This window comes from Ostrea edulis, chromosome 10 (genome assembly GCF_947568905.1).
Source record: "Ostrea edulis chromosome 10, xbOstEdul1.1, whole genome shotgun sequence".
In the NCBI taxonomy this organism is placed as follows: domain Eukaryota; kingdom Metazoa; phylum Mollusca; class Bivalvia; order Ostreida; family Ostreidae; genus Ostrea; species Ostrea edulis.
The window spans coordinates 25,319,279-25,337,844 of NC_079173.1; the positions used below are offsets into that span (position 1 = coordinate 25,319,279).

The following is an 18,566-nucleotide window of genomic DNA, read 5'->3' on the forward strand; positions in this document are numbered from 1 at the left end:
AATCGGCAGTAAATTACATCCTTCATTTCAAACACACATTATTTATTTATTCCTCAGTCTCAGTCATTTCTCGAGTTTGTGCGATAATTTTTCATCCCGACGATTAATGGCTATGGTATTTCTTTCAATTCCAAATAATTTCACTCTTGATATAAGCCAATCACGCAACACCTAGACATTTATACCTCTTCTCAATCTACTGAGTCCGGGTTACACATCCGGGTGTTTTGTACTTTCATTTCTATAAGCCCGGTGTAAGGAAAAACGATTAGGCTAAAAAGTTGAGCGGGGGATGGGGTGGAATGGAATGGTTTAAATATGTTTGTAATATCTTTATATCATGTTGACAACTGTGTCCTGCTCTACAATGAGCATGATGAGTTACCAATTTATATTTCATCACCGTGTATTGGGACTAACCTCAATGAACTGTCCATATGTTGATTTTGTGTGATATAATGCACGCACAGAAATTTAAAAAAATGACACGAATGTTCATTTTTAAACACACATATACTGATAAACGTATTATTATCCAATTTGGATTTAAAAAACCAACAACATACACTTGAAAGTACTTTGAATTTCAACATAAATTTGGACAGTGAACTAAGAGAATTTGGAAAAAATGTTACTCCAAATACAAGGGGATGAAATATAAATTGGTATCTCATCATCCTCGTTGTTTTAGAAGGCTGTTAGAACATGATACAGCTGTCAGCCTGATTCTGATATCAAAATCCCCGGCGTCATCTTAGTTCATTCCAAGCAGCCCAAACAATGTACACATACGAGTGTCGGAAACAGTATCATAGCTGGTGTGTTTAACGGATTTGTCATCCGCTGTCACGAAATGAATAAATACATGTATATAAGGTTATGCGTTTGTGCTGGATTTTAAAATATTTTATTATATGTATATTTGAGAAATAATGATTCTTAACAAAAGTGTATTTCGTTTCTTTTTAACAATGAAAACAAGGTTTAAAGCATTTTTTATTTTAAAATCCACTCCTGGTCAAATAGAGTGGTTTCGATATTCGTCTGGGATTACATTGTAAATACAATCTATCATTGGATAAAATGCTGTCGGAGGTGTTTCATACCAATTGTCAGGCCGTTCTTGTCGCACGTTTACCTGATCAAGATATAGGTCTCATGGCGGGTGTGACCAGTCGACAGGGGATGCTTACTCCTCATATGCACCTGATCCCACCTGTGGTGTGTCCAGGGATATGTCTTTGCCCATCTCTCTATTTTTTATTGCTTATAGGAGTTATGAGATTGATCACTGTTCATTATCTTCACCTTTCATTGTATTGGAAGAGGACCTTAAATATATAGCCGCCATATTTACGGATATCTCCAAGGCTTTTGACTAGCTTCCCGGTGATTTGTTTCTCCTAAAGCTCTCGGAAACGAAGTTTTGATCCTTCTGGGTAGCTATCTAAGTGGTACATGTAAGTACCGACATGTAAAAATCGGAAATTTTCCAGATCCTTTAAGCTTGTTGTCAAAGGTGTCCCTCAGGGCCCCATACTTGGACTGATACTGTTTGGTATCTTTTTAAACCATTTTTGGTTTTGTCTTTGACTCATCAATTTATACTGATGCCGATGACAAAAATATATCTTAGTCTCATGAAAAAGTAGATGTTTTAAAGTCTTCCTTGGAAAACGATAACTTATACCTATCAATTGATTCCATCGCAATAGCATGAAGACAAACCCTGACAAAATCCACGCCATTTCAGAAGTAAAGACCTAGACTTCAACTTTATTTTCCACATTGCTGACCTCTGACAGTTAAACATTTCGGAATACACTTAGCACATGGATATAAACAATGTATCTAATTTTATGAGGTGACAACGGGTGAGTGGACAGAAGATGGGAGGAGAAGAAATTACAAATATAATATTATTGATGCTTGTTCTCATGCAAAATTAACATTTCATACGTTCGGTGAAATGAAACCAATTATTTGCGGCCATTCTTTGAAGCTTGCGTCAATATGTTTCTTGTACATGGAGTGCGAGAAAAATTCCAACCGTAAGAGTGTCGGTATGTACAATTAGGAAACAACGATCACGTGACAGAATCGCCTCTCAGATGAACAGAAATTGATATAACTTAAACTCTTTTGCAGTGCAATGTCTTGTAACTCTCTACAAATTATTCTTCTAAATGAAAGTTAATGTCGCTGATAATGTGTGCTGTCATGGTACTGTTAAACGTGTATATGTCCCGTGGGGATCCGGGTTAGAATAGGTACTCAGTACCCCTAGGCCTTGCTTGTCGTAAGAGGCGACTAAATGGGGCGGTCCTTCAAATGAGACTGCAAATACCGAGGTCCCGTGTCACAGCAGGTGTGGCACGATAAAGATCCCTCCCTGCTCAAATGCCGTAAGCGCCGAGCATAGGCCTAAATTTTGCAGCCCTTTACCGACAAAAGTGATGTCGCCATATGAGTGAAATATTCTCGAGAGGGATGTCAAACAATATACAATCAATCAACGAATCCTTTACAAACAATGCGCATAGAGTTTAATCACGTGATGTCAATATCAATTAATAAATTGGTAACTATGGAAATAGGACGTGGGGTTAATTTTCACGAAAATCTTGTAATTGTGTATTCTGTGTAAATAAACCTCATGCGAAATTATCCACGCTTACGGTAGACGGTGCATACACACGGCCAATCACGTGGTACAAGGACGAGCTCTGGTCCTGTATCTGGTATATCTGGTATTCTAGTCGTATCGGAAAGAAAATATTCTTTATCAAAATAGATATTGTAAATATTGTACCTTATTGATTTTTATTTTTAAATCAGAACTTATTTTCTCTTATAGCTGGTTTTAGACAACTAACAGTTCATGAACTTCAAATGAGGGGGGGGGGGGGGTCAATTTCACAGCTGTCAGATTTACAACCCTGGTTCCCTCCACAGGCTATTCTCTACATTATTATTATTAATTTTTTTTTATTTTTATTTATTTATTTTTTTTTTTTTTTTTTTTACTTTTCATCGCTTCAAGAAATTATAAGTCCCCACACGACTCGCACTGACACTGTGATGAACAGCCACTCTCTGAACAGGCAGGACCACGTGTAGTTAGTGGTTATTTTTTAACGTTAAGCCCGATACTTTCCGACACTACAGAATGAAATTAACGATTTTCAAGATAAACGGAAAACCCATCTTTGCTACCCAAGGGTGACGATCCACGGTGTTTCTCTATAGAGAAATTTCTGTATAGAGAAACATTGGATTGTCACTCCTAGTTAACGAAAATGCGGAAAACCCGAGTGATAACCGGGGAATACGTCATCACAGACCTGAGAACCAAACCGCAATAGAAAACGGAAAACTTGATAAAAACAAACCTATATACAATATAGGACACGTGCGATACCTGCATGTAGAACAGAACATACAAATGTTTAAAATAGTGTTGAAGATCATATATTCATTGCTGTTTTCTTAATTTCAAATACGTGTACATAGTAACCTGTAGATTTCAAAATATGAAAGCGTATTTTTGGAAATTGTAATTTTAAGCTTGAATTGACAAATTCTGACATAAAATGTACATTTTTTTTTACGAAACACTGTACCGAGAAATGGTAATACAGAGCGTTATTCAATCTGTCTGTAAACAATAATGTGAAAATTGCCAATGTTCACAATGAATGTGTAAAAAAAAAAGTGCAAGTATAATTTTAACTGAAACCTCCACAATGTTACCTGTAAATGATAAATTAAATCTGTGAATACTTTTTAAAACCTAGTCATAAATTAAATACATTGATTTCTAAAGGCATTAAATACAAATTATATATATATGTATATATATATATATATATATATATATATATATAAAGCACAGAAAATCTCACTTTATTTGGATACCCACTTCCGCCCCTACCCGGGGTTGAACTCACGACCTGCGGAACCAAATCTCCTAGCATGGTCTTGCCTAGATGGTCGAGCGGTCTAGCGCGTTGGTTACACGTTGCTAGGAGATTTTGGTTCCGGAGGTCGTGAGTTCAACCCCGGGTAGGGGCGGAAGTGGGTATCCAAATAAAGTGAAATTTTCTGTGCGTTATATTAAATATTTCTTCACTTAGGACAGTTATGTTCATTTAAGAGTTCATTGTTATTTCTGTGCTTTATATATATATATATATATATACAAATATATATATATAAAACCAGATACACTGTATGTATGTATACTACAACATAATCTTGATAGACAATTTACAATGAGGATACTATATTCATACATGCACTAAATTAATCATATTTCATCTATAAGACCGTAATAATATTATTTACATTGCATGAGGCAGTCAAAAGGAATTTAAATTAATATTTTTTCTTCAATAAAAGTACTGAACAGGGAAAGCTGGAGATCGGGAGACACATGTCAAACCCCTCTTCTGGTGTAACGTAAACAAACGTGTATTTTGCTAAATTAATTTTCTTCTTCTTTTATGCAAGAAGACGTTGTAATTGTGAATAAAAATTTGCAATTTTAAGTTTTAATCATTAATTAAATTTTTATTATTTCTATTGTTATCTTTTACTCAACGTTACCGTAGAAACGTTTTGTTTTTTTTAAATTATTTATAATCTGATTAAAATACAGATATCTCAAATAGCGCACAGTGCTAAGCGCTATCTCATAGATTCAATACCGGTGTGCAACCTTAGATCCACACCAATTTCATCCGGAAGTAAACAAAAACGGGAAATAACTCTATATATCAAAACAAACTACATGGCCGCTCGCTGAGCTTCCCTAGCAACTAATTAAAGAACGGTCACCGATAAAGTCATACCGTCACAGGATTGCCAAATACTAGAATTGTGCAAGTTAAGCGAAACTGCGCAGGGGAGCTTCTACTGATTTAAACACACAGTACAGAAATCATGGCGTATTACCAACAAGGATACCAGCAGCAACCTTACGGTCAACAACAACAATACGGGGGATATCAACAACAGGGTGGGTATCAACAACAGGGCGGGTACCAGCCGTATCAACAGCCTCAGTATCAACAATACCAACAGCCAAGCCAACAGTACGGAAGTTACGGTTCTTATTTCCAGCAAAATGTCTTTTCCGTTAACGCATGGCAGGTGAGTGTACGGTGCGGATCTAAAGGCGCGCACCTGTTATTTGTACGTAGCTATTCGGAATATCCTAAAACTTTTTATGTAATTACTGTATGCATGTGTTTTATATATTATTTAAGTTTATTCAGTTTAAATATATTCACAATCATTTTCGATCAGCAAGATGATTCATTATAACATAATTGTTTTTGCAGGCTTTCCAATTCAATTCCCAAGACGATCTATGGCACCAGTTTAACAACGAAATGATGAAAAATCCAGCAAATGTGGTAGGAGTTGTCAAGTTCATGTAGAAATATTAAGCTGATATAAAAGAAATATATCAATTTCATTAAAAGAAATGTCAAACTGATAAAGAAATATAAGACTATTTATTTGCTCAGAAGAAATACATATCGCTGATTTCTAAAAGTTAATATTGATTCTTTAAAAAGCTTTATGTAATACACGATGAGCATTCTATAACACATAAATCTAGTAACTGTACATTTTAAATGCAACAAAATGAATATATATTATGATATATATCTAATATTAATTATAAATATGTAATAGTATAAGTATTCATTATAGCAATCACAAGCTATCCAAGCAGAAGATCTGTGCAATATCATGAATAACTGTCAGACAATCAGAAACTACTTTGGAAGTAAGTGTTTAAATTGCCATGCCTTCACGTAATTCAGTTTGTCATTTATATTGGGTCATTTTTGTCAATTATCTATATTTTCACTATATAACTGAAACTTCAGTCTCGGGCATGGTAAATCATAATAAAAAAATTAAAGAAAACAAATGATGTGCACTTCCGAATGAATGAGAGAACTTGAAATACAGCATAATAAACGATGTATACATGACTACATGTAGATGGAAATCAGAAAAGTCAATTTACCTACATTGAATAATGAGTGTTTCTTTGCAAATATTAACGACAATCATTAAATGACTTCGAATATTTTAATGTTTTAAAAATATGTAGATATAATGATTTCAATTTGATTATTCAATAAATCAAAATATTTTGATGTCAAATCATTTATTTAATGTCTACTTCTAAATTCATTTTATTTTTGATTATTTTTTGGTTCATTTTAACCTGCGTTTACTTGTTTCCTTACAGTTAATTGGAGTAGAGAATTGTGCAGGTAAGAGAGAGTATTTATCCAAACTTCAGTAAATTCTATATTCATATACATGTATGCACATATATTCAGACTCTAAAAACGCTCTGTTGTAGCTCAAAAATTAAAGCAGATTATATATGCAAATTGATCTTTTTCAAATTTAAAATTATTTTGATTATTTTTTGTTTACTGCCTAGTGCATTTTTTTTTTACATGTATGTATTGCTCAAGGTTTCCTTTTGATTGATAGTTCATGGGTGTGTTTTACTTTTGGTATAACTATTGGTTGGAAAAATTCTCTTTGAATTTAATTGAATAATCAATTTGCTCCTTGACCTGTACACTGTACATGTCCATGCCTATATGCAGGCAGTATCATGTTAACCAGGGGTTTACATGAAAAAGCATTTCTATAATCGTACGTACGAAAGTTAATGTTACTCTAAAAATATACATATTTTCTATACGCAGAACAAACATTCACTTTAGTCTACAAGTGTCAGAAAAGTTACGTCATTTTTCAAGGAAGAGAGGGGTTCTGCCGAAGAACGATCGTGTAAAAGTCTTGAAAAGCAAAATAAAACAAAACCTAACCCAACAAAACATGTTGACCCAAAAACTTCAAAATCTTAAATCGGTGGGGGGTGGGGGGTGGGGGTTCGTCCTTCACTACATGGATTTCAATTCATCAGGGAGATGGGGGAGGGGGTGTTGTTCCTCCCTCTCTACTACATATATATGTACTACATTGGCAAACCTCAGAATGTTCCGGAATCAGCCCTGGTTGGCTGAATGACTACATGGGTTCATATCGTCATACATTTTAACCATTCAATACCCCTATAAAAGTATGTGTGCTGATGGGCAATATATCTTACGTGCACTTTAATACAACTATTAGAATGTTGCAACTTCGCATGTAAAAATGAAGTAAATTGAACATTATCATATGTCATAAAAGTGAGAGCTAATAAGATATAAGGATTAACAGCCACGGAGATAAAGTTTCATGACTGAATTTACTAATGCAGTTTTTCCATCATTCTTACATGTATAATATGCCGATTGTTCAACACACCAACGTTAATTCATTAACAAGGACATAGCGGAGCTTCAGAGTGATAAAACCTTATCTATATAAGTTCTTTATTGCCTTCTAATATTTTTCCTTCTTAAAATAGAATTTGATTTTTTTTTTCTATTTTCTAGCGTAATGATCGCCATGCTGGATGTATCCTTTTTCGCTGTTTTGCAAGAAATTTTTATTGCTCACGAAAAATTCTCCAGCGGACGTAAAAGGCAAGCTAAACAAAAAAAAAACAAAAAAAAAACAAAAAAAAAAAAAAACAAAAAAAAAAAAAAAAAAAAATAGGAAACCCCCCCAAAAAAACCCAACCAAACCAACCACACAAACACATTTCTTGGAATGTTAATGTGTATTCAAAGCCAGGGGCGGATCCAGGAAATGTGGGTACGGGGCGCCACTTTATGAGGCAGGTGGTCTGTGGTGGAAGCCCTGGTGAGGACCCAGGGGGCGAAGCCCCCGGAAGCTCCTGGATTTTACAGATTTTATAGGGCTTGAAATATTTCTCCTATCTAGTCATTTGTACTATTTTCTATCATTTTTTATGAGGTGAAATTAATAAAATGACGCAAACTGTAAGAGTTTTTGGAAAAAACTAAGATCTCCCAATAAAGTAATTCAAGAAATCAATAGATTTTGACATTTATATCTCCGGGAGTGGAAGAAATTATTGCTTCTTACATTGTTTAGTACATTTTTCTAAACAAGATACCACGATTTACCTTAAGTTAGAAAATTTTACCGGCGGGGGGCTCCACCCCCCTTAAATCCGCCACTGAAAGCAGTCGATATAATCCGTTAACATTAAATTAAATCTAAAATATCTTTCAAATTAAATCTAAAATACCCCTACCATTTCACCTTTTTCGTCAACAAAACAATGTAAGCCTAGTCCGTTTCGGAAACTGCCATGATGTCACAAAGACTTAAATCGTATTCGTATAGGAAAGTGATCGGCTGTATATTTCTAAGCCATCGTAGAATTCTTGTTTTCGTTGTCTGTTGCAGGATAACATTCTTAATCTTGAAATGTTTTAAATATAAAAGCAGAGGCTAACGCCTTTTATATTTCAAAACAGCATTTTTCGACCTCGTCAATGAAAACGCGGTCATTTATTTCTTATTAATAAATATCATGGTCAATTACGTACAGATATCATCCACAGGGGCTAAGCCCGTTTTGGGCCCGAACTCTGTGATATCATAAATACAGATATTTATGGTATCACAGAGTTCGGACCCAAAACAGGCTTAGCCCTGTGATATCATCCAATCCCTTGTCTTCTGACCATTTGACACATAAGCTAGAAATCCAAACTCGTCCGTCTCCCAGCATAGTTTAAATAATATTTAATTATTTAATGGTAATCAACGTTTTACACTATACAAATGGATGTAATGGAGATTGTTTGCACCGTGTGATATTCTTCTCCCGTAAGATTTGAATTTTTCTCCTACTCACATGGCCTGTGCTGCTTCACTACCCAATTTGAACTTGAAAATGGTTATGAACCATGTAAAAGGGGCGGATCCAGGATTTTTTTAAGAGGAGGGGGGGGGGGGGGGAGGTTTCTACCATTCAATTTGGTTTTCAAAGGAGGAGGGGTGTTCTACCTTCAAAATGTGTTATTTTACATGTACCTACATATATTCAAGCACAGTGTTCTGAATAGAGGGGAGTGTCCAAATCCCAAATCACCCCTCTGGCTTCTCCACCGTGCACTATACATACAAATGAACACCTCCATTATGAATCTCTTTGATCTTAACTCGGATACAAGCGCTCCCATGACGGGTTCATGCAGTGGAATGAGTTTATGGAGCTCCAGCAGTGTCTCATTTCTTGGCACAAAGTGTTCTCTCAGTACGACAGTGACAGGTCTGGATATGTGGAAGCTAACGAACTCGTCAACGTCATCACCAATCTGTATGGTATGTATAAATCAGATTTAATTCACTGATTCTCATGTAGGCTGCCAGTCCATTATAACAACGGTTAAACAAAGGGCTATAATCGACAATTGTGGTTTTTTATTTCCAGATTAAGTGTATTTTGTACAAAACTTCCAATGCAACTCAGTTGTTATTTTTGATTTGATCAAAATAACGAAGAACCGCAATTTCTGTTAAAAGAAAACAACGTCGGAAACGTGTCAGAAAAGAACTTTTTTGATTGTGTGTTTCATATCTAATATCAATTTAAGGTTACAGAATATCACCAAAGGCCACAGAAACTATTCTGAAGCGATATTCAAGAGTTCTCCCCCGTGGACATACCAACGCTTGTTTATGCGCCTTCGATGACTTTGTAACACTTAGCGTCAGACTAAGGGCATACACAGGTACAGTGAAATTATAATAAAAAAAATACATTTCAGTCTTCAGGGGCGGATCCGGACAATTTTCAAAGGGTGGTATGCGACTCAATATTGTATCTATTTAACCTGAAAAAGACGGGGGTCGGGGTGGTTCCAGATCAACTACATGGTACGAAAAGAAGAAATATTTGAGTTGTCCCACACTGTAGCAGCATATTCCATTTGGGGTCGAACAAGGCTTTTATACCTCAGCTCCTTGATTTTCCTTGGGCAGCTTGCAATGTTCCTGCTAAGGAAAGATGTGGTGTTATTTGCCTTCTTAGTCATACTGTTAATAGGTGGACCCCATGGTAGCTTGCTGTCAACTGTTACACCAAGGTATTTTGCTCCGTCTGTTTCTTGTAGTATGTGACCATGAATCATATAATGCCCAGGTACAATCCGTCGTTTGTTTGTTATCCGGATGACCTCACGCCTGTCTGGGTTGAAATTCACCACCCAGTCCTTCTCTCATTCATGTAACATGTTCAGGTCTTCTTGCAGTGATCTTGTGTCTGCCTCTATGCCGATGGTACGGTATAGCATACAATCATCCGCAAATAGTCTAGATGTTGAAGTGACTTTGGATGGTAGATCGGTAATGTATGCTAGGAACAATAGGGGTCCAAGGACACTGCCAAGGGGTACTCCTGATGTAACATTGGCTGGTTGTGATATTTCTCCATCAACGACGACTTGTTGTGTTCTTTCAGCTGGGAAGCTTCTTATCCATTCCAATGTTTTTCAATGCACACCATAGTGGAGCCAATCTGTGTTGGGGTACTTTATCAAAGGCTTTACTTAAGTCCAGTAGGATGGCATCGATTTGTTTTCTGGAGTCGAGTCCCTTAACGAGGTCATGTACTGTGTTGATGAGCTGGCTCTCGCAGGAACGTCGTTTCCTGAATCCATGTCGTCTGCTACGATGTTATGCCTCTCTAGGTGGTTGATGAGTTGACTGTGTATAATGTGCTCAAATAATTTGCAACAGACTGAGGTTAGCGACACTGGATGGTAAGTAGAAGGGTTTGCTCTGTTTCCGTTCTTGAACAGCGGGGGTGACAAACGCTGATCGCCAGTCATCTGGCACTTTGCCTTGATTTATTGAGGCCTGAAAGATGATCTCCAGTCATCTGTCACTTTACCTTGATTTATTGAGACCTGAAAGATGATGGACAGTGCTAGAGTTATTGGTGTTGACATGGACTTCAGGGACCGAGATGATATTTGGTCTGGTCCACTAGCTTTGTTGGGATTTAACCTCCAACAGCTTTTGCATTCCATTTTCTGTATCTGTGATATCTGCAGTTGAGGTGTATGGTGACTTGCCAAGTTCTGGAACATGGTTCTTGTCTTCAGTGGTGTATAGTGATGCGATTTGATTCTTCAGTATATCTGCTTTTTCTTTTGGTGATGAATGACGAATACCGCCGTCACGAAGTGGGAATATTCCAGTGCTACCACACCTCTCGTTTTTCACGTAAGAATATAACTTTTTAGGCCTATGTTCGGCGCCTACAGCTTTTGAGCAGAGACAGATATTTGTTGTGACACGGGACCTCAGTTTCTATGGTCTCACCCGTGGTACCAAACCCATTTAGTCGCCTCTTACAAAAAGCAAGGGGTACTAAGGACTTATTCTAACTCGTAATCCCACGGGACTTGAGGTGTTACAGAAAGAGAAACTCCGATAGCCACTCACCCATGAACATTTAACAACAGATGTATCACCCAATTCTTAAATCATTTGATCACAGATTTCGTGTAAAATCCCCTACATTCAATGCACACATGTAACAGGGAGACATCCTCTCTACAGAAGTGGGTAAACATAGCCGACAACAGAAGCATAACACGGCGTCCTCTTCGCAAACCCTCATGTTCTGATTCTGGAAAATGTGTAAATGCCGGAACCGCTGACGGTTTACGCTTCGACCAACGTTTCAACTCAAATACATGTATGTCTGTAGACAGAGAAAATGTGAAAATGCATTAACAACGAGTAAATGTTGATTTCGTTATGACAGATGCATTCATTAAAGTAAATGTTAAAGTTGTAAAAATAAGTTTCAATTTGTCTGTTGCGTAAATCTTGTCGTATTAATTTGAATCGAAATGTCGGCCGAAGCGTAAACCGTCACAGGTTCTGGCATTTACACGTTTTCCACAATCGTAGCAGGAAGGGTTGTGAAGCTATGTCTGTCCACATCTCTAAAGAGAATAATATGGAGACGTGACCTTAATTTCCCCAGATTTAACTTGAGTGTAAAGGGGTAAAACATCGCGGGCACTGAAACCGTACTGTATTATAATTATTTATTTCCAGATGATTTCAGGAAGCGGGATGCTATGGTCAATGGCGGACGTGAAGCAGGAAGCTGCGCATTTGGATATGATGACGTAAGAAAACGTTAAACAAGGACTAGAATTTCTCGGTCAATAATATGAAAGAAAGGGAGAATTTCAAACCACCATGTGTCTAAAAATTGTTTCAGAATGAAAATAATGATCCAATTTTTATATTCTTTAAATTCATTTTTTACTTTCATTTATTTTATTTTTTGTATTTTTATATAAAGTAAAGTAAAACTTGCTTATCAGGAATCCTATTTACATCTGTAACTGAACATGGATATCGTAAACAATATACATGTACAGTATTGATAGTGGGAAATGTTTTTCTTACTTTACTACAGTCTTCCATATTTGATACATGTATACTCAGTTTGTAATCGCTCACATTCTAGATACTAAAACATTTTAATGGATCCATTTTCAAACATATGGTTTTGTTAATGGTATGACATATGAAATCACATCATGAAATTACACATATAGAACTTTGACAAGTTGTTTTTAAATTACTGGGGGAAAACCTCGCGAATTATTCTCTTTTTTTTCCTTTTCCAGTTCCTACAGTGCGTGATGTGTATCTAAGAGTGACATAAAGAAACTGAATGTTCATTGTACTTATGTATCCCGCCCCAGGGAAAAACGTCATCACTGTATTGCGGATTTACATTGCATGTGAAGTAAATTGTCTGCGGACGTCTTCTATATTTGACTTACCAAAGTGACACACACACACACACACACACACACACACACACACACACACACACATATATATATATATATCAAGATATTGTTGGTGATTTGAAGCGCTTTATTTTGTGTGTGTTTAGGTTAATATGTGATTTTTCCACTCCATCTGTCTATCATGTGTTGTACAGAATAAACTACATAACGATGGGCTGTCATTACTTCGATAGTTAAGGACCCGTGTCGTCTAAAGTTAATATGTATTCAATATACAGTCTACGTCAGAAATACACACTATATTCTTGTTTTGAAGTTTCTTCATCAAATTTAAAATCAAGTGTTTAATTTTAGCTGGGTTTGCAATAGATTATGATAACAATAGACTCGGAAATACACACACATTCTCTATTAAGTTCTGTACAATACAACTACACACGTAGATCAATTTGCATGATATCTTGAGCAGCTGTTGAGCTTGTTCAGTCCGTGATAATTGGTGAACCGTAAAAACAAATAACACTACGGTATGATTCAAGCAATTCAACATCATATTATATCGAGTAATAAAACTTTTAGTTCCTTGTTATCTAAAATTTCCGCACATGCGCCATCGACACGTCGGGTGACAACAACGTCTTGTTTACATTTACATTGGTTACAAATTTGAAGAAACTGAGAGTCGGGGCACTGAAAGAGTTAACAAAAGATTTGTCAACAGATATGTAGAAAATGGAAAGAATCGATGAACTTGAACGTGCAATTACGTGTCCTCGAACATTTTTTTAAACCAAGTAGAGTTATCTCCCCTAGTGACATCGTATCGCTTACGCACGAAATTACGTCCCCACGAACCAGCAAAATTTTGCTTACCCATGAACATTGGCCCCCACGAATTAAAATGATTCCCCAGTATGTTCCTCGAAGCAAAGGAAAATTTCACTCCCTTTAATTCGGTCATTTGTCTAGGCGTCTCAAAATATCGTTTTCTACAAGCTATGAGTTCATGATTTCAAGGAGGACAGAATCCGGTAACAATGTAAACAAAGGGGTTGACAGAGATGTAAAACACTATGATGCTGGTGATGTGAGAGAAGTGACCGGTGTACAGGCAGACCATTCCCATATTTATGTAGCAATATTCCATTACCACCTGCATCTAATGTTTACATGTATATCTCTCAAGAGCCTGTTCTGCGTATGATCAGTTTTTAAATCGAGGCAGGTTACTGACAAACAAGTTGGGTGTCACAGAGGTTTCAATAGTCTCGTTTAAAGTCAGCATTTCGCAAATTCTATGGTCGTTATAATGATACCGATTGTTAAACTGTCCTTGGCACACTGACTTTGCCTAGGGATCACTCCGTTTACCTGATCAAGATATAGGGCTCGTGGCGGGTGTGAACGGTCGACAGGGGATGTTTACTCCTTCTATGCACCCGATTCCACCTCTGGTACATCCAGGGGTCCGTGTTTTGTCCCACTCTATATTTTGTATTCCTGACAGTAGTTTTAAGATTGATCACTGTTCGATACGTTCACCTTTCCCATGGGCACGGATTGTGCTCCTTTGTTGGCTGACCTGTTTTTGTGTTCCTGTAGAGCATATTTTGCTCAGGGACTTCTGCGTGGGAGGAGAGGGTCTCTTGCTGTGGCCTTCGGTTCGACATTTAGATATATCAACGACGTTTTGTCTATTGGCGGTAGTAGCTTTCGTTCATGTGTCGATTCGGTACGTCCCTGTGGGCTCGGCATGAAAGACACCACGGAGTCGTCCACTTCTGCTTCGTATTTGGATGTTTTATTGAAGGTAGATACTGATTGCAAGCTGGCGGCTCGACTATGTGGCAGGCGGGATAGTTTCGGCTTCTCCATCGTCGGCTTCCCATGTTTGTGTAGCGGTGTTCCGTTGTCGGCTGCATGTGGTGTTTGTGTCTCTCAACTGGTTCAATGCGCGGGGGCTTGTTTTGCGTGTGGTCGGTTTTAGAGTCGGGGCAGGCTGCTGGCGGGCAGGTTGGTGGTGAGGTGGTTTCGACATTCTCGTTTGGGATCGGCATTTCGCAAATTCTATGGTCGTTATGGCGATCTGGTTTGCCGGTGCAGCCTGTCATTGGGTCGGGTGCTGTCTGGCGCGTTTCGTGCCGATTGTTCTTGACGCACTGATTTTGGCTGCGGATGGCTCCGTTTGCCTAATCGGGATGTAGGGCTCACGGCGGGTTTGACCGGTCGACAGGGAATGCTTGCTCCTCCTGGACACCTGATCCCACCTCTGGTGTGCCCAGGGGTCCGTCTTTGACCAACTCTCTGTTCTTTATTTCTTATAGGAAATATGAGATTAATCACTGTTTGTTATCCTCACCTTTCATCCATCCTATTGAATGGGGTATCAAATGTGTAAACCTGAAGCATGAATTTGAAGAATTTCATCTTTTAAAAGGGCAGTTGGAGTATAAGTACGATTTCTAAATGTGGAAGTAATGTCAATTTTGTTTAAAATACAGTTGTAATAACGAGCTTTACAAAGACAATGTTGTTAAGGCTTTGTCAGCAGGAAAATATTCTTCAACGTGCGGACATTCATAAAACGGGGAGCGACATTGGAGGTCTGGTTTTAATCACACTGGTTTCTATATGAACAAGAGGCTCATGGGCCACATCGCTCACCTGAGTCACCTTGGCTCATATTAAAAAAAAATTCCTATTCGCATGTAAAACTTTTTTCTCTATTGTGGCCCCAACCTACACCCGGGGGCCATGATTTTTTTCAAAATGGGAGTGTGGACTATGTCAGGAAGCTTTCATGTGAATGTAAACATTTCTGGCCCAGTGATTTTTCATCAGAAGATTTTTAATGATTTTCCCTATATATTTGTAAAACTTTGATCCCCTATTGAGGCCCCATTCTAACCTCGGGGGCCATAATTTGAAGATTTTCCCAATACATTTGTATGCAAAACTTTGATCCCCCTTGTGGCCCATCCTACCCCCGGGGACCATGATATTAACAAACGTCATTCTGCACTATGTCAGGAAGCTTTCATGTAAATATCAGTTTTTCTGGCTCGGTGGTTCTTGAGAAGAAGAGTTTTAAAGATTTTTCCTATTTATTTGTGTATGTAAAACTTTGATCCCCTATTGTGGCCCCATCCAACCCTCGGAGGCCATGATTTGAAGAAACTTGAATCTGCACTATGTCAGGAAGCTTTCATGTATATTTCAGCTTTTCTGGCCCAGTGGTTCTTGAGAAGATTTTAAAATGACTACACCCTATTTTTGCTATTATCTCCCCTTTGAAAGGGACATGGCCCTTTATTTGAACAAACTTGAAAGCCCTTCACCCAAGGATGCTTTTGGTCAAGTTTGGTTGAAATTCAGGAGAAGAAGTCGAAAATGTAAAACGTTTACAGACAGACGGACAACAGACGATCAGAAAAGCTCACTTGAGCTTTCAGCTCAGGTGAGCTAAAACCTTTTCGCAAAGCCAATGTAATCACAATCTCTCACCAGAGGACGTTACGCTACGCTACGCTCCACAACACCTCTGTTATCGTCTGATTTACAAGAATTTTGTAAGAATTTTAATAAATAAAACATAAATTTATGAGTTAAAAACACATTGGTAGGTATCGTAACGCTGTATTACGTTAGTGTAACCTCCATATTTATGGAACTATTTTGTCTTGTCAAATGTATTAATTTCACTTTCACTTCGTAACTATGGACTCTACATAAAAGTACATTAGAAAAACTAGCGAGATTATAATGATAAAAATCTGACATTACACAAAGAACAGAAACGTGTCTTTCTGCTGGAATCAAAGACGCTATTTTGTCCGTGCGAAATCATGTGGTTAGCCGAACTATTTATCAGACGATAACAGAGGTGAAAGTGAAGCTTGCGTAGCGCGCCCTCTGGTGAGAGAATGATGTAATCATTGATGTTTAAATCTTCAAAGCTTTCATTGATCAGAAGTAAAGATAAATACGACTTGAGTACCGTAGCATCTATCAGGGCCATATTACATGTGCATCCTTTACCAGATGAATACTGTGTGCCAAGTTAGATTTCTAAAAGTTGTCAATGTTTCTTCCCTATTATCTCCCTTAGGACAGAGGCGTGGCCTTTAATTTAAACATTTTTTTTTACCTAAATAAACTGTGTGACTTTAAAAAAAATTTCTCCAAAACCACTGGACCAAATTTGACAAAGCATACCCTTGGGTGAAATGAAATCAAGTTTGTTTAAATCAAGGTCCAAGTCCCTCTCCAATGGGAGATAATTACGAAATAGGGAAAATACTTTGACGACTCAAAAAAATGTTCTCCAAAACCATTAGACCAATTTCAACCTTTACACAGTTTACTTAGGTAAAAATTTTTTTTTCATTATTTCGTAATTATTTCCCCTTGAGGGGGCTCCTTCTTTTGAACACTAAATTTCCTATACCAACGGATGATTTGTGCTAAGTTTGATTGAAATTGGCCCAATGGTTCTGGAGAAGCTTTTTAAAAGTTGTAAATGGATTTTTCATTTCGTTATTATCTCCCATTGGAGAAGAGCGTGGTTCTTCATTTGAACCAACTTGAATCCCCTCCACCTATGAGCGCTTTGTGCAAAGTTTGGTTGATGTTGGTCCACTGGTTCATCAGAAGATTTTTAAAATTCGCTGGTGTATTTTCACTATTATCTCTACTTGGAGAAGGGCGTTGCCTTTCATTTGAATAAACCTGAATCCCCTTCACCCAAAGATGCGTTTTGCCAAGTTTGGTTGAAATTGGTCTAGTGTTTCTGGAGAAGTAAAAAATGTGAAGTTTACAAACAGACGGAAGACGGGTGATCAGAAAAGCCCATTTGAGCTTTCAGCTGTGTACTTAAAAATTAGTTTTATACCAGATTTCATTAAACACTGAGCGTTATGGACTTACATGAAAGGTGAATATAACGAACAGTGATCAATCTCATAACTCCTATAAGCAATACAAAATAGATAGTTGGGCAAACACAGACCCTTTGTCACACCAGAGGTGGGATCAGGTGCCTAGGAGGAGTAAGCATCCCTGTCGACCGGTCACACCTGCTGTGAGCCCGATGAAGCCCCCCAATCAGGACGAACCGGGGACCTAAAAGTGACGAACAAACCTTTCATCTCCAAGATATCCCCCACGCCCCTCTAAATTGATATCCTAAATCCGCCCATGCTTATCGGACAATTTGCATTGAAGAAGCCAAATTGATTTCTTCATGTAAAAATGTTGATTTACCATCATGATGGTATGCAAATGAGAGAAACATGAATATTATAGACTTTGAGTGTCAAAATTATTTGCTGGACTGGCTATATTGTACACATGGCAACAAAGCAACAACCAAAATATACATAATCATATTATTCTAACGAAACAATGAAAAATTATCTCATTTCCCCATGCGCACTTTTCAACACAACCAACAATAGATTGGCCGCTCCTGCAGCCGATAAAAATGATATTGAGTCGGATTTGGTTTAGGTCTTTACAAAAAGCTCATCCATAATTCATTTAAAGCCAAAGAAATGCAAGCAGTTGTTTTTCACACATCGCAATGACTTTATTGTGTGGATGTAGGAGGGAACTTTTAATGGATCTCTTACTACGATGTGCATATAGCATGCATTTCCAAATATTTCAAAGCATCCGATCTTATTCATTTTGGGGAAAAATTGATTACTTGGTTTTATTTTCTTGCAACAGTAAAATATGTCACTGATGCGCGATACTAAATTTATGGAAATTGAAATCCGAGGGAGAGTAGCTACTGCTGTGTATTCC

The 18,566-nt window shown here is 37.5% G+C and overlaps 1 protein-coding gene across 1 annotated transcript; it reads left to right on the forward strand.

Annotated features, from left to right (window-relative positions):
• The first annotated feature begins 4,624 nt into the window (after positions 1 to 4,624).
• LOC125665628 (sorcin-like) lies at positions 4,625 to 12,971 on the forward strand. Its single transcript, XM_048898370.2, has 9 exons — positions 4,625 to 5,154; positions 5,346 to 5,420; positions 5,725 to 5,800; positions 6,275 to 6,299; positions 7,488 to 7,509; positions 9,144 to 9,294; positions 9,567 to 9,704; positions 12,046 to 12,119; positions 12,630 to 12,971. Exons 1-9 carry the CDS (start codon positions 4,945 to 4,947, stop codon positions 12,654 to 12,656), a joined length of 798 nt encoding a protein of 265 aa, XP_048754327.1. The 5' UTR covers positions 4,625 to 4,944; the 3' UTR covers positions 12,657 to 12,971.
• Positions 12,972 to 18,566: the final 5,595 nt, after the last annotated feature.

What these genes read in the sequence shown, in the direction of transcription:
- LOC125665628 (XM_048898370.2), top strand. Translation starts at nt 4,945, where the DNA reads ATGGCGTATTACCAACAAGGATACCAGCAGCAACCTTACGGTCAACAA. An exon ending in CAGACTAAGGGCATACACAG is followed by an intron (nt 9,705 to 12,045) that starts GTACAGTGAAAT and finishes ATTTATTTCCAG; the next exon opens with ATGATTTCAGGAAGCGGGAT. An exon ending in GCGCATTTGGATATGATGAC is followed by an intron (nt 12,120 to 12,629) that starts GTAAGAAAACGT and finishes TTCCTTTTCCAG; the next exon opens with TTCCTACAGTGCGTGATGTG.